This window comes from Pelophylax lessonae, assembly GCF_965119305.1.
Source record: "Pelophylax lessonae genome assembly, chromosome: 5".
NCBI classification, from domain to species: Eukaryota; Metazoa; Chordata; class Amphibia; order Anura; family Ranidae; genus Pelophylax; species Pelophylax lessonae.
Window position 1 is genome coordinate 331,504,262 of NC_138772.1, and position 13,267 is coordinate 331,517,528.

Consider the following 13,267-nt stretch of genomic DNA (forward strand, 5'->3'; position numbering starts at 1 on the left):
AAAATAGAGTGAAGAGGTCTGAATCAGAGAAAAAGACACCTTCCTGTGATGGTGGAGTTGAGCAGTAATGACTAAGGCCCCTTTCACACTATGCGTCCGTCGGACGGATTCCGTTTTTCTCAGCGGGGGATCGAGCCGCCAATCCCCCGCTGAGCAGGAGGATGACAGCTGTGTCTCCGCGCTGTGTGCGGAGACACAGCTGTCAGTTCCCCATGCATCTCTATGGGGGAAATCGGATAGGAACGGACCGTCGGTCCGTTCTCATCCGATCCCATCCGATCCAATCCGCTGGACGGATGGAAAATAGGGTTTCCATCCGTCCAGATTTGACGGATTGGATCAGATCGGATGTCAGCGGACATGTCTCCACTGACATCCGATCCCCCATAGAGATGCACGGTGGGACCGTTCAGATCCGCCTGTCCATTTTTTTTGGCGGATCTGAACGGTCCCTCCTATGCATCTCTATGATCTGAATGGTCCGCCTGTGTGAAAGGGGCCTAAAGCTGAATACACACTATACAACTTTTGTTGTTAGATTTCCTTTAGATTTACCTCCAACTATGTAGTGCAAGGGCCTGCCTGATTGCATACAGTGCAAAAGTGTTTAGGTCTGACCTCATATAATATGGTTTTGGTAAATCTAAAGGAAAAAATCTAAAGAAAATTGTATAGGGTGTATGCAGCTTTAGCCTTAGTAAGCAATGTCCTAGCAACATCCTGGGAGTATTCCAGTCAGGCTTTGGAAGGTATGTAAATGGTCTATACTTAACGCAATTGCATTATTCAACTTTAGTCAAAGCTTGACAGTTTTTATCTAAAAACACCCCTTATCTGCATAGGCAGTTTTTTTTGTGAAGGTGAACTAACCCTTTAATGTTGATTTCTACATTTTAAAATTTATGGTGGGTGTCCTGTTTGACCTACAACAAGTGATTCAATACTGTGCACATAGGCATTACACTATTTGGAAGCTTTTTTCTGCAAATAAATGTACAATTTAATGTAAATATTTTTTTTTAATGGCTGGTGCAGGGCCTGTTGAAAATGGGGCCTAGTCCAAGAGATTTAATACTTCGCACATACAATGTTTTTTGTGGCTTTTCCTAATGCATAAATTACATATTAATGTTGATTTCTAGATTTTAAAATGAATGGTGGTTTTTCTGTTGAAAATTGATTCTAGAACAAGTGATAAATACTGCACATCCCGGCACAACAATATTTTAGGCTTTTTTTCAGTAAATAAATTATACTCCTATGTTAATATCTACTGTATATATTAAAATAGGTATTGGGTGTCCTGTTTGGGCCTACTGCCAGCTTGATCCAGTGATTACAAGACATTAGCATTGTCAATTCCAATGGAGGGCAGACATGAACTTTTGGGCAAAAATTACAGTTGAGTTGGGCACCTGACCATGTGGTGCTGCAGAGGCCATAAACTGACAGAAAAGGACCGATTCCACCAGATAGAATGGAAGCAGCTGTAAAGTCAAGAGTTGTGCTAAGCTGATGTTGAGATGATGGGCACGGGTTGATTAGGAGATGTTTCTTCTTCAACTCCATCAGTTGCAGAAGAGACACCTGTCTGGTCAAGGATGTTGCTGGAGATGGCAGCGAAGGGTTAAGAGACTTACAGCAAGGTTCGAATCTACATGACCCCATGTTGACCCTCTTCCCTGCTTGATGCGCCATAAGGTAATGCTTGCCATACTTTCTCTCTATACCCTAAAGCCACAGATTGTGAATATTGTGGAGGAAGATGGGTGTTAAGTGAGAAATTATTCAACTTTTAAGACAATGGAGTGTGATTTTGTGAAAATGAAGAACACAAAATAAATTATCAAACTGTTAGCCAATGGGCAATTTTACTGACGTTGAGAGCTTAAGCTTTATATTTTTGAAGAATACAATTTCCTATAGCCTTTATATCTGTTGTGTCTGTTACCGCTGGTTAACCACTTGCTGACCGCCACATGACTATATACAGCGGCAGTCAGCCCCTCCTGGGCAAAGTGACGTACCGGTCACTCGCCCACGAGCCTCTAGGGGGTGAGCATGCACTGCCGGAGTCGCGCTCCCCACCCCCGCTCGTTCCCTGACATCCCCGCGTGAGTGACCGGCAGCTCTGATGTCTGGCGGCCACTCGTGATCTCCCGCTGGAGAGGGAGAAAGGCAGACGGCTGATGTAAACACAGCCGTCTATCATTCTCCCTGATGTAACTGCAGAGACTATACGATCCTGCTATGTAGGATCGTATGTCTATGTGGTTACATCACAAGCCATGCCCCCCCCCACAGTTAGAATCACGCCCCTAGGGACACATTTAACCCACTGATCACCAATAAAGTTAACCTCTTCCCTGCCAATGTAATTTTTACAGTAACAGTGCATATGTATAGCACTGATTACTGTAATAATGTCACTGGTACCCCCAAAAGTGTCAAAAATGTCAGTCAAGGGTCTGATCTGCCCGCCGCAATGTCGCAATCCCACAGTCGCCGCTATTACTAGTTAAAAAAAAACAATAAAAATATCATAAATCTTTCCCGCAATAACTTTTGCATTTACATTTTTTTGGGGGGAATTTCAAATAAAAAATTTGAAAAATCCTCTGGGGCTTAAGTAGTTAAAGAAAGGCCCTGTGTTCACAACCACCTAAAAAAAAGGAATGCTTTTTTTATTAGTTCTAATAATGGATCAGATGTAGCTGTTGTTGCTGCGGGTACGCTAAAGCCAAACAATAATATATATAAATAAAAAATGAATTATACATGCAAATTTTTGATGCCAGCATTTGATGTCACAAAAAGTGTCAGTAAGAATCAGACTTTTCCATAAAACTACATATAGTTTAAAGTCATCTCTCAAACATGTAATTGAAAGTGTTGGAGTTTTTCCATTGTAACATTTAAAGTTGAATAAAAAAGAGGATTCTGTCCCTGCTGAACAGTACTTTTTAAACATTTTATTTGCATTGGTACATGTCCCCCAGGGCAGTACTCAGCTCCCCATACACTTTTTTGACAAACTCTCGCTTGTTAGCCATGAAAAGGCACAACTAATTTTCTAGATTTGCCCCTTATTGACTTTAAGGGGGATCAGGTAAAGTATACTAATTTATGAAATTGTTCTGTGAGCAGCCAATGAACTGAACCCAAGCCAAATAGTTTATGACTAGTTAACACACAGTACCTTACAAAAGTGGGATATACGCATTTCACATTGGTGATTTAGCAAAAAATGTTTTACTAAAATGTAAATTTGGGAAGAAAATGAAAACTTGAAACCCATGATTGTACTGTACATTTTTCTAAATGGAGAAAGATATACAAATACATGTTTGATAAAGTATTAATTTTCAAAATGTGATAATACACCAATTTTAAATTTTTTTCCCCAGTCAACTTAATTAATCTTTTTCAATAGCTCTTAAGGCAACAAGAAGTTATCATAGGTTAAGTTATAAGAATATTCTGTCACCTTTCCAGTATTTATCGGGCAGAATTTTCACCTTGCAAGGAAGTTTTCCCTTAGCTTAGTAAATAAGGTAAAGCCCTGCTGACTTCAACCATCCAATCATCTGCAAGCAGATATCATGTTTTTTCTTATTTTTCCTTGCACACAAAGTATTCTTTGCAAAGCAAATTTTCACCACATTCACTGAGCTAATGGTAAATTCCCATTCAAAGTGAAAAGTTACTATGCTAAGTGAACAGCCTAAAACCCTTAGTAAATGAGCTCCGATATGTTCGTGTAACACCTATAAGTAATCTTTATATAGCATATGACAATCCCATTATCGTGGGGAATGTATTGAAAATGCATTCCAACATCTCTTCCTTTTTAAAAATTTAAACGCATTCCAACTTCACCTCCTTTTTAAATGTAAACTGCTTAAAAGATTTTAAACAGCAGCAGAAAGTATAAAAAAATTGAAGTAAGGGAAAAAGCAACCAATTAAGGACAGGAAATTTCACAGTATTTAGAATTTAGATCTGAGCTGTATTTGCCATCTTACATCAGCTAAAATCTTTCATCCAGAATGCTATTATCACATGCCATCTTACCATACAGAATACAGATGCTTCTCTAATTCATCCAGATAAGAAGTAGCTGTAGAGCATTTCTCTATCTGCTTTTCAGAAACCATTTCAACTTTTTGTGTCCATTGAAAATGCTGTTTTGGTGGGTCCTTTTCTCCCTTCTGCATGTAAATGTAATAATTTCAGTATATAAAATATAAATTAGGTTATTTTACTATAAAACTATTATTATTTTTTTTTCAATTTTATCATTTATAAAACAGATATGTAATTTGGTTTAGAAAACTGTCATTTCAAAGCAGGAAACTTATATAAATGCAGTATGCAGGTATACAAACTGGCCGAGGCACCTAATTTTACCACAAAAAAGTGGGAAAACTTATTGACTCGAGTATAAGCCTAGGGTGGGAAATGCAGCAGCTGCTGGACCCAACTGGACCACCATGAGACACAAAACAGGGGCTGCAGGCATGGTACAGGAGATGCAGGGCTGTGGGCATGGTACAGGAGATGGTACAGGCATGGCACAGGAGATGGTTCAGGCATGGTACAGGAGATGGTTTGGGCATGGCACAGGTGATGGTACGGGCATGGCACAGGTTTTGGTATGGACATGGCACAGGTGATTGAACAGACATGGCACAGGAGATGGTACAGGCATGGCACAAGAGATCGTACAGGCATGGCACAGGAGATGGTACAGGCATGGCACAGGTGATGGTACAGGCATGGCACAGGTGATGGTACAGGCATGGCACAGATGGTACAGGAGGTGCAGTGCTGTGGGCATGGTACAGGAGAATGTCCTATACCATGCCCACAGCACTGCATGAGGAAATTCAGGGGGTGCGGAGGAGTCTCACTTACCTGACAGTGAGGCACCTTACATTTAAAAATGTCCGAAGCATGTGCCGCCGATGTTTGGGAAAGCCCGTACACATTTGGCTATTCCCAGGCAGATGGCGCACGTGCGGTAACGTGTTGGTGCCAGGCGGGGCTATTTTTAAAAGGTAAGTGAGCCTTTTTCAGCATAAAAAAACATGCTGAAAAACTCGGTTTATACTCGAGTATATACGGTAAATGTGTTTTTAGTAACAGATAAATAAAACTGCCCTATATTTCTTCCTGCTTTCATACCTTTTAAGGTAAACAGCTAAACAGTTCAAATGCATGTACGTGAACTGTTACTCTCCAAATGATGTGTAATTCCATTTAGTCAGTATTTTAATCCATACATCCAAATCATAATGAACAGGCAGACAACTCTAATACCTTCTCCTACCCTTTTTTCAGCTTCCAGTGTCGTCTCCTGTTGCTATAGCCTGCTCATAAAATAGTGTACAGTATTTGAACAATTATCATTGTCCCCTACCCCAGCAGGTCACACTAGAAGCTGAATCGGGAAAGAGCGCAGTGATATTCCTGACTATACAGTGTTCAAGGGGTGAATGCATCACAGGACGGTCTGAACAAAATTAAAAAACCTTTGTAAAATAGGCTATACATATTTCAGCTATTTCCTTGGAGCTTTATGTAAAATGCTCCTCGGTCCTTCAGCAGCAGTACCTATTCAGTATCCTTTAGGGCAGGGTTATCATTAAAATTCCTCTTTTACTATGATCAGCATTGCATGATCAATTCCAGCTTTTTACTATGATCGCTTTGATCAGCATTGCATGATCATTTCCAACTTTTATATGCTCTAATATACATGTTCCTGCCTGGTTTTCTGGTGTAATGAATTAATGTATTCCAATTAATTGGAATAACATTTTACACTACTTTATTAGTGAAATGTAGTAGGGGCTATATTTATGAAAATATTTATATTTATGTATGGTTTATATTTAAAAAAATAAGTTTCATAAATGAGGTCCTAGATATTTTGGGATTTTGTTAATGTACACTATTTGATGAGGCCGCCTTGTTGCCAAGTCCAATTAGGTAATGTGGAAAAGGCCTTAACAAAAATAGGACATGGCACAGAATGTCTTTCTTAGTTTGGAACCACACATAGGCAATGTTTTTCTATAAAATCATGTGCTTTGAAATGTGTTGGTGTGCTTTCTTGAACGGCATTTTCTTAAATGTTTTACCACGATGATTTGTAGTTTTGCACTTAGGAAAAACATAAAAAAAAACATATCCTTCCTGTGAAATTCTGTAAATACACCAAATGCATGTAAATTAGGAAAATGCAGGTAGCCATTTTTTTTCTAATGCAATGCAGCTGCACATGTCTATATTTATGGATAGAAATTCTATGTACAGACATTACATCTTCATGACAACTGTCTGAACTTTAATGACTTTGTTTTGCTGGATGATCCAAGTGTCTGCATGTCCCCTGTTTTAGCAGGCATAGAAGAATATATTCCCAATGGTATTCTTTGGAAAAAAATAATTCAAATATGTTTTTAAAAAAGTGCTGTAAACAAATAACTTTTTCTAGCACTCATTTAGAGCAATGAGGATTATCTTGTAAAACGTAAATTCTGTAAAATTTTTTCAGGTTTACTTGTTCAGTAATTCACTTCTGTATGAAATATCTTTGATATTATTGCATGTTCCTTTAACATATACAAAAGCAAGTAAATCCCACAATTTTTACAGCAATGGCAAAACATTATTATTTATTTATTCTTTGTTTTTTATCTCAATCTATGATATATAAAAAGGAAACACTGATGGTAAGTCAGGTCAATGACTGTCCAAATTCTTACATTTGCTATCAGAGCAGGTTGAGGTTACATGCATTGCCTTTAAACCGTAGCCACAAAGCCAAATCAGCAAAGAAAATAATTATCCAATTACCACTTCAAAGCCTGTCAGAAAGGTATGGACTTTGATTAATTTAGCTGAAGTGTTCAGCAGCTACAAAAAAGGCGTGTTCGGAGCAATAAAAGGTTTAGTAGTATTGCTGATCTCACAAAATGTCATTGCTTTGACTTGTCAGGCACATCAAAACTACCTTTGAAGCCCAGAATACCAACTGCCAGGAAATGCATCTTAGAAATGTTGTATATTATGGTGCACATAAAGTGTTATTGTTACCTTTTTATTAAAATCAATGTCTTCTTTCGATGTAACATTTGGTTGCTTATCTGTGTATGGAACAATTTTATTACGAGGAATTCCTGAAGAAAGAAATAAAATAAGTCACCAGAAGATTGCCCACAGACATATGCTTATTTTTTTCAGAGTTAAATTAGTAAGGTATTTAAAAAAAACACTTAATTGAATGCTTCTGTTTACTAAATGTAACAAGTTCATGTGGTCATAAAAAAATTAAAGTATATTTCCATTTTAGCAGCAGAATTGGTACTTACTTTAGATGTGTTGTATGTTCTCTTTTACATAGCATAATGTAAAAAAAATAAAAATGTTGATTACTATTTTAAATTACCTTTTCTGATATCTCCAGCACTGAAAAATGCTATGTAAATAATTTTATTTATAGGAGGGGGGGGGGGGGTCTGTTTTTGTCATATTTAACACCTGTCTTTACTGTGCTGGCAGATCCCATTATTAGTTGTATCTGAACATTGTCTGTCCTAACAAAGGGTTTAGGTATCGTTGCTACTATCATTACTTGTGTTTGTACTTTTTAAAAACACTTGTACTTTTAGAATAATCCTGAAGCATCAATAAATTCATAATATTGAAAACATCTCATAAATTTAGGAAAGGTTTGTTCTGTATTTAAACAGGCCTTTTTCACATTATATGCATCAAAAAACTGTGGAAAAAATGTGCAAATTTAACTTTCATAGACACGAGTTTACATGTGTTTTTATGCACGTTTACCTCAGTTTATTTTTTTTTTTAGTTTTTTTTCATCCCTTCCTCTTCCCATTTGTGGTGAGAGAAGAGGACATTTTGCATAGCTTATTGCAAATTTTATTGCAGAGCCTTTACATCATAATCCCCATCAGAGCTCCCCTTTACATCATAGTCCTCATCAGAGTCCCCTGTGCATTATTGTCCCCACCAGAGCCCCCATTTACATCATAGCCCCCTTCAGAGTCCCCTGTGAATTATAGTCTTCATCAGAGGCCCGCTTTACATCATATCCCTCATTTGAGTCCACTGCGCATTAAGGTCTCTCTAAGAGCTCCCTTTTACATCATAGCCCCATTAGAGTACACTGTTCATTACAGTCCCCATCAGAGCCTTCCTTTATACCATACTCCCCATCAGAACCTTTTCATTAAAGCTCCCCATCAGTGTCCCTCCATCAGCATCCCCCTTATCAGAGCCCCCCATTAGAGCCTCCCCTTTTGGAGCCCTTCTATGAGGGCCCCCTCATTGGATCCATTTTATCAGAGACCCCACATGAGAATTTCCCTCATCATTGCCCCCCGATCAGTTTTCCTCCATCAGTGTCCTCCTCAATAAAGCCCCTCGACAGTGTTTACCTTACTAGAGCTACTCATCAGTGTCTCTCTCAGCAGAGCCCCTCATCAATGCTCTCTCATCAGTGTCCCCTAATCAGAACCCCCTCATCAGCGGTCCCCTCATGAAAATCCCCTCCTTAGTGCTCTCTCATCAGTGTCCCCTAATCAGAGCCCCTTCATCAGTGGTCCCCTCATCAAACCCACCCTCCTTAGTGCTCTCTCATCATTGTCCCCATCATCAATGTCCCCCTCTTCAGAGTCCCCTCATCAGTGTCCCCCCATCAGTGTCCCCCTCATCATAGCCCCCTCATCAGTAGCCTCCTCATCAGTGCGCTCTCATCAGTGCCCCCCTCATCAATGACCCCTTATCAGAGCCCCCCTCATTAATGTCCTCTCATCAATGTCCCACTCTCCAGTGTCCCCTTTATTAGTTTTCCCTTGTTAGTGTCCCCTTCATTAGAGCTCCCTCATTGGTGTCCTCCTTATCAGTGCTGTCTCATCAGTGTCCCCTTCATTGGCATACCCCTCATCATTGGCCCCCTAAACAGAGCCCCCTTCATTAATGCCCATTTCTCAGTGTTCCCCTCTAATCATTTTTTCCCTCTTTAGTGTTCCCCTTATAAAAGCCTCCTCATCAGTGTCCCTATGATCAGGCCCACCCCATTAGTGCCCCCCTCATCAAAGTCACCTCATCAGCAGTCCACCATCAATGTTTCCCTTATCAGAGCCCCCTCATCAGTGTCCCATTATAAGAGCATCTCTCATCAGTGTTTATTCAATGCCCCCCCCCCCCCAATCAGTATCACCCTCATCAGTGTCCCACTCGTCAGAGCCTCCTTCATCAGTGTCCCCCTCACCAGTGTCTCCTCATCAGAGCCTCCTCATTGGTATCTTCCTCATCAGTGTCCTCTCATCAGTGTCTCTCTCATCAGAGCCCACTTATCAGTGTCCCCTTCATCAAAGACTCCTCATCAGGTATACCCTTCATTATTGCTCCGTTTTCAGAGCCCTCCTTTCAGTTACCCTTTATCAATGCCCCCTTATCAGAGCCCCATCATCAGTGTCCACCTTATCAGAGCTCTCTCAACAATGTTCTCCCATCACTGCCCCCTCATCAGTGTCCCCCTCATCACTGCCATCCTTGTCACTGACAGCCTCATCAATGTCCCCATAATCAGAGCCCTCTTATCAGTGTCCCCTTCATCGGTGTCCTTCTCATCATTTCCCTCCTCATCAGAGCCCCCTCATTATCATCCCTTTCATCAGAAACATCTCATTTGATGTTTGGTTTTCAATGCTGCCCTTTAATCCGCATGAAAACACACTCCCCCCTCTGAACAGTATTTAAAACATTTTCTTTTGCATTGTTATGTGTCATGAAAGGCAGTGCCCAGCTACCCATGCCATTTTTTTTTTTTACAATAGCTTGCAAATTATCCTTAAAATGGCCATAAAAATTGTAAAATTGAGTTCTCATATACTTTACTAGAGTTTAGTTCCATGTTTAGGGTTTTTGGATTTTCTGTTGTGTTTACTGAACCTCCTGGGAGTCAAATCTAGCCTACTTTGTTCACAATCACTGTTCATTAATTACAATTTTTAAGCAATTTATCTAAATATGCATAAGCATAAAAACAGGTCACATTTAAAAGTTTCAGAAGGATTTGCACTTGTATTACATATAGTTTGTATTGGTGTTAAATATGTTATTAAAAATGCAAACTCTAACTAATGCAAATAATTTAACAAGTATCCAAACTGTAAAATGTGAACTGTGAAAGTCTAGGTAATAATTTATAAATAAAAAAACATCTCTAACAATATCCCTTAGAAGTAAACCTTTCAGTTAAAACTATCCACCTCCATCCTTGGTTGAGGGGCCTTAGTGCTAATGTCCACCATCCCCAAGCCTTTAAAACCCTGTTATGGGGAAACACATGATAGTCCCCCTACCCTTCAACAACTTGGTCCTATGGGGGCAACCTAGGTGTGTGCAAGCACTAACAATATCTTGTAAGGTAAGTCATAAGCATCCTAAAATCATTAGCTACAGGCATTGAATGACAACCCAACAACTATTGAAATACTAGAAGAGCTTGCATGTTTTTTTTATTTTTTTATTGATTTGTTTTTTTGTGCTTTGTTCAGTCTTAAGTAGCCTATTGAATTTATTACCAAATATTGGTCTGCTGCTTTATATATAGGCTGGTTTTAGCTCAATTAAAATAAAAATAAAAGATAAGAAGGAAAGACAAATTATGCAAAACATATTACTGAAAAGAGTGATGAGAGACAAACCTTTAAGAAACCGGTTCTTAGAAATCTATTTTATTTGCAGATTGCTTTCCCCATGTTACCTAAGGTTTAGATAATGATATAGACAGCTTTGCATTAACGAGGAGCTCCACCTATAAGGGGAAGCTTCACTTGTGTGCCTCATCCCCCCCTTTCTGCTGACACATTTTGGGGGGGTGGGGGGAGCAGGTACCTGTTTGGCGAACTCAGCCGGAAGTTTGACCCCCCTCTTCCTTTCCCCTCAGCTGGCCCATTCACAGACCGCAGCGCTCTTCACGCATGCGCAGTTGGGAACCAGTTTTCTTTAGAGGAGATGGCGGGGGCAGCACCTGATAGCTGACTGACGTCACCGCTGGGTTCCTGGACAGGTAATGGTCCTTATAATAAAAGTCAGCAGCTACAGTATTTAGAGCTGCTAACTTAAAAAAAAAATTCTGAAGGGGCCTGAAGCTCTTCTTTAGGCAGGAAAGGGTAAAGAAATTTTTGTAATACACATAGTAAATGGCTTTACCCTTATGTATAATGGTCTAACAGTCATGACAAAGTTTTGCTACAGGTAATTTTAAAGTAAACCTATTTATACAAGGAAAACTAATAGGTTTGTTGAACTGTCACAATACACTAACAGACTATCCCAAAATTCCTGTCCAGGTTTTGACTTTCTTCATTTAAAAACCTGGAAAGGGTTCACCTAACCCACCCCCAATGTGACAGTACTTGGTTCTGGTAATTAGACATCAAGGGGTTGATTTACTAAAGGCAAATGGACTGTTCACTTTGCAAGGGAGTTTAGTTAATGAAATGAGGCTGGGCTGATTTCCACCATCCAAGCCCAATGCCAGCAAGAATGCTTATTTTTTTCTTTCTCTTGGGTGATTGGGTATTCTTTGCAAACTGAAATGTCACTACATTCACTAAGCTCTGAAAATTCCCTTGCAAAGCACAATTTCTGTTGCAAAATTAACAGCCTATTTAGTGAATCAACGTCAATGCAGTCCTCTGTTTCCAGAACTACTGAAACATTTCTGAAACATTTAGCAGTAGATAAGAGTGGTGTGAGAGTGAATTAAAGACAGATCCTTTCACATTATGGTGGATGATTTGAACCTGATATTTTGTCTATTAGAAGTCTAAAGAGTGCTAAGATGGCTAACAAAATAACCAATATGTTTCTTTTTCTTTTTCAAAAAACATTTTATTAAGGAATAAAGCATACATAGCACAAAAGAACACAGCAATAAAGGGCAGGTAATAGAGCCCACCAAAAATGAACAGGTACAAAAGTGATACACATATAAACAGTACTATGCACGTAAGGAGCAACATAAATCACGGGTAAACCCACAAAGTGTCATGTAACAACAACATGGTGCGAAAACAGAGGGCCAGTGGGAGAACCAAGTGGGCGTAAGGCTAATGGAGGGGTTCGCTGGGTAGGGCGCCCACCCACCTTATGAGAACCGGAACAAAAGGGTTACCCATGATGGAGCATAGTGGATCCCCCCAAGCCCGACACCCCGTAAAGGGAACTATCTGTGTCAAGGAGTGGGGGACCCACCGCATAAAAGTGGGGAATCTGGTACGCACATCTCTGAACGTGGGCGCCATAGCTGTTGCCGGTGGAGGCAGAGCCACCACAGAGTGCAAAAAACCAATATGTTTCAAGTAAAATTAAAATGATTAATATGCTTTATAGCTAATAAAAGATTTTCAACCAGTGAATTAAAACATATGCTTGATTTGCTAAAGAATTCAGCATGCTTCTGAGGGTATACACACAGTCTGATTAAGCAGACTGGTAAAAAAACTAAACGTAAAATTAAAATAAATATGAAATGTGCAATTTACGTTAAAGGATAGTAACATCTGGTTTGTATCTCATACCTGCACATACTTGTTTTACATTTTATCAAGGGAGTTTCTCATTTTGTGTCACTTTGATTTACTGCTGTCTCTGACACACCCTAAACTGTTAGAACAGTACGTATCTTATGTATTACTGAAGGAAATCCTAAATTGTTCAAACATTTTAAAAAGGTGATCATTACATGTTGAAAATGTTTTCACTGCCAACTATTACTAATAGGACAAAACGTTGATGTTTAGCTGTGTTCATTTAAATTAATATTTTCAACTGGTATTGACATTAGCTGTCATGATGTGTATTCAGTGCCTAGTGCTCTTACATATAGTAGGGAGAAAAAAATATAACTGATTTTTATATAAGGTAGAATTATCAGCAAAATAAAAAAGAAAATAGTCTGTCATCGTTTACACAGTAGTTTGTTTTTGTTCTGAGTCCCTCATCATTCAGATGGAATTTACGTAAGTAACATACAAATGAAACCCTAAATCTAACTAAAAAAATTTAAACAGGTAAAGTAGCAGTTTCTTTCCTTTGAAAAAAAAAAACAAAAAACAAAAAAAATAACAACATAAAAAAAAACCCTAATAATTTAATTCTGAGTGTTGTCAGCATAGCTTGTCCTGTATTTTTTTTGCTAGACAGCCAGGTGTGCATGTAA

General features: G+C 39.1%; 1 protein-coding gene across 1 annotated transcript in view; it reads right to left on the reverse strand.

Annotated features, from left to right (window-relative positions):
• The window catches only part of LOC309556798 (uncharacterized protein), a gene marked incomplete at both ends in the record, with an annotated part of 256,883 nt that overhangs the window by 151,687 nt on the left and 91,929 nt on the right, over window positions 1-13,267 (reverse strand). Inside the window, 2 exons of the mRNA XM_082259313.1 lie at window positions 4,075-4,211; window positions 7,105-7,187. Of these exons, the coding sequence (XP_082115439.1) occupies window positions 4,075-4,211; window positions 7,105-7,187 (220 nt within the window). The remainder of the gene's footprint in view (window positions 1-4,074; window positions 4,212-7,104; window positions 7,188-13,267) is intronic.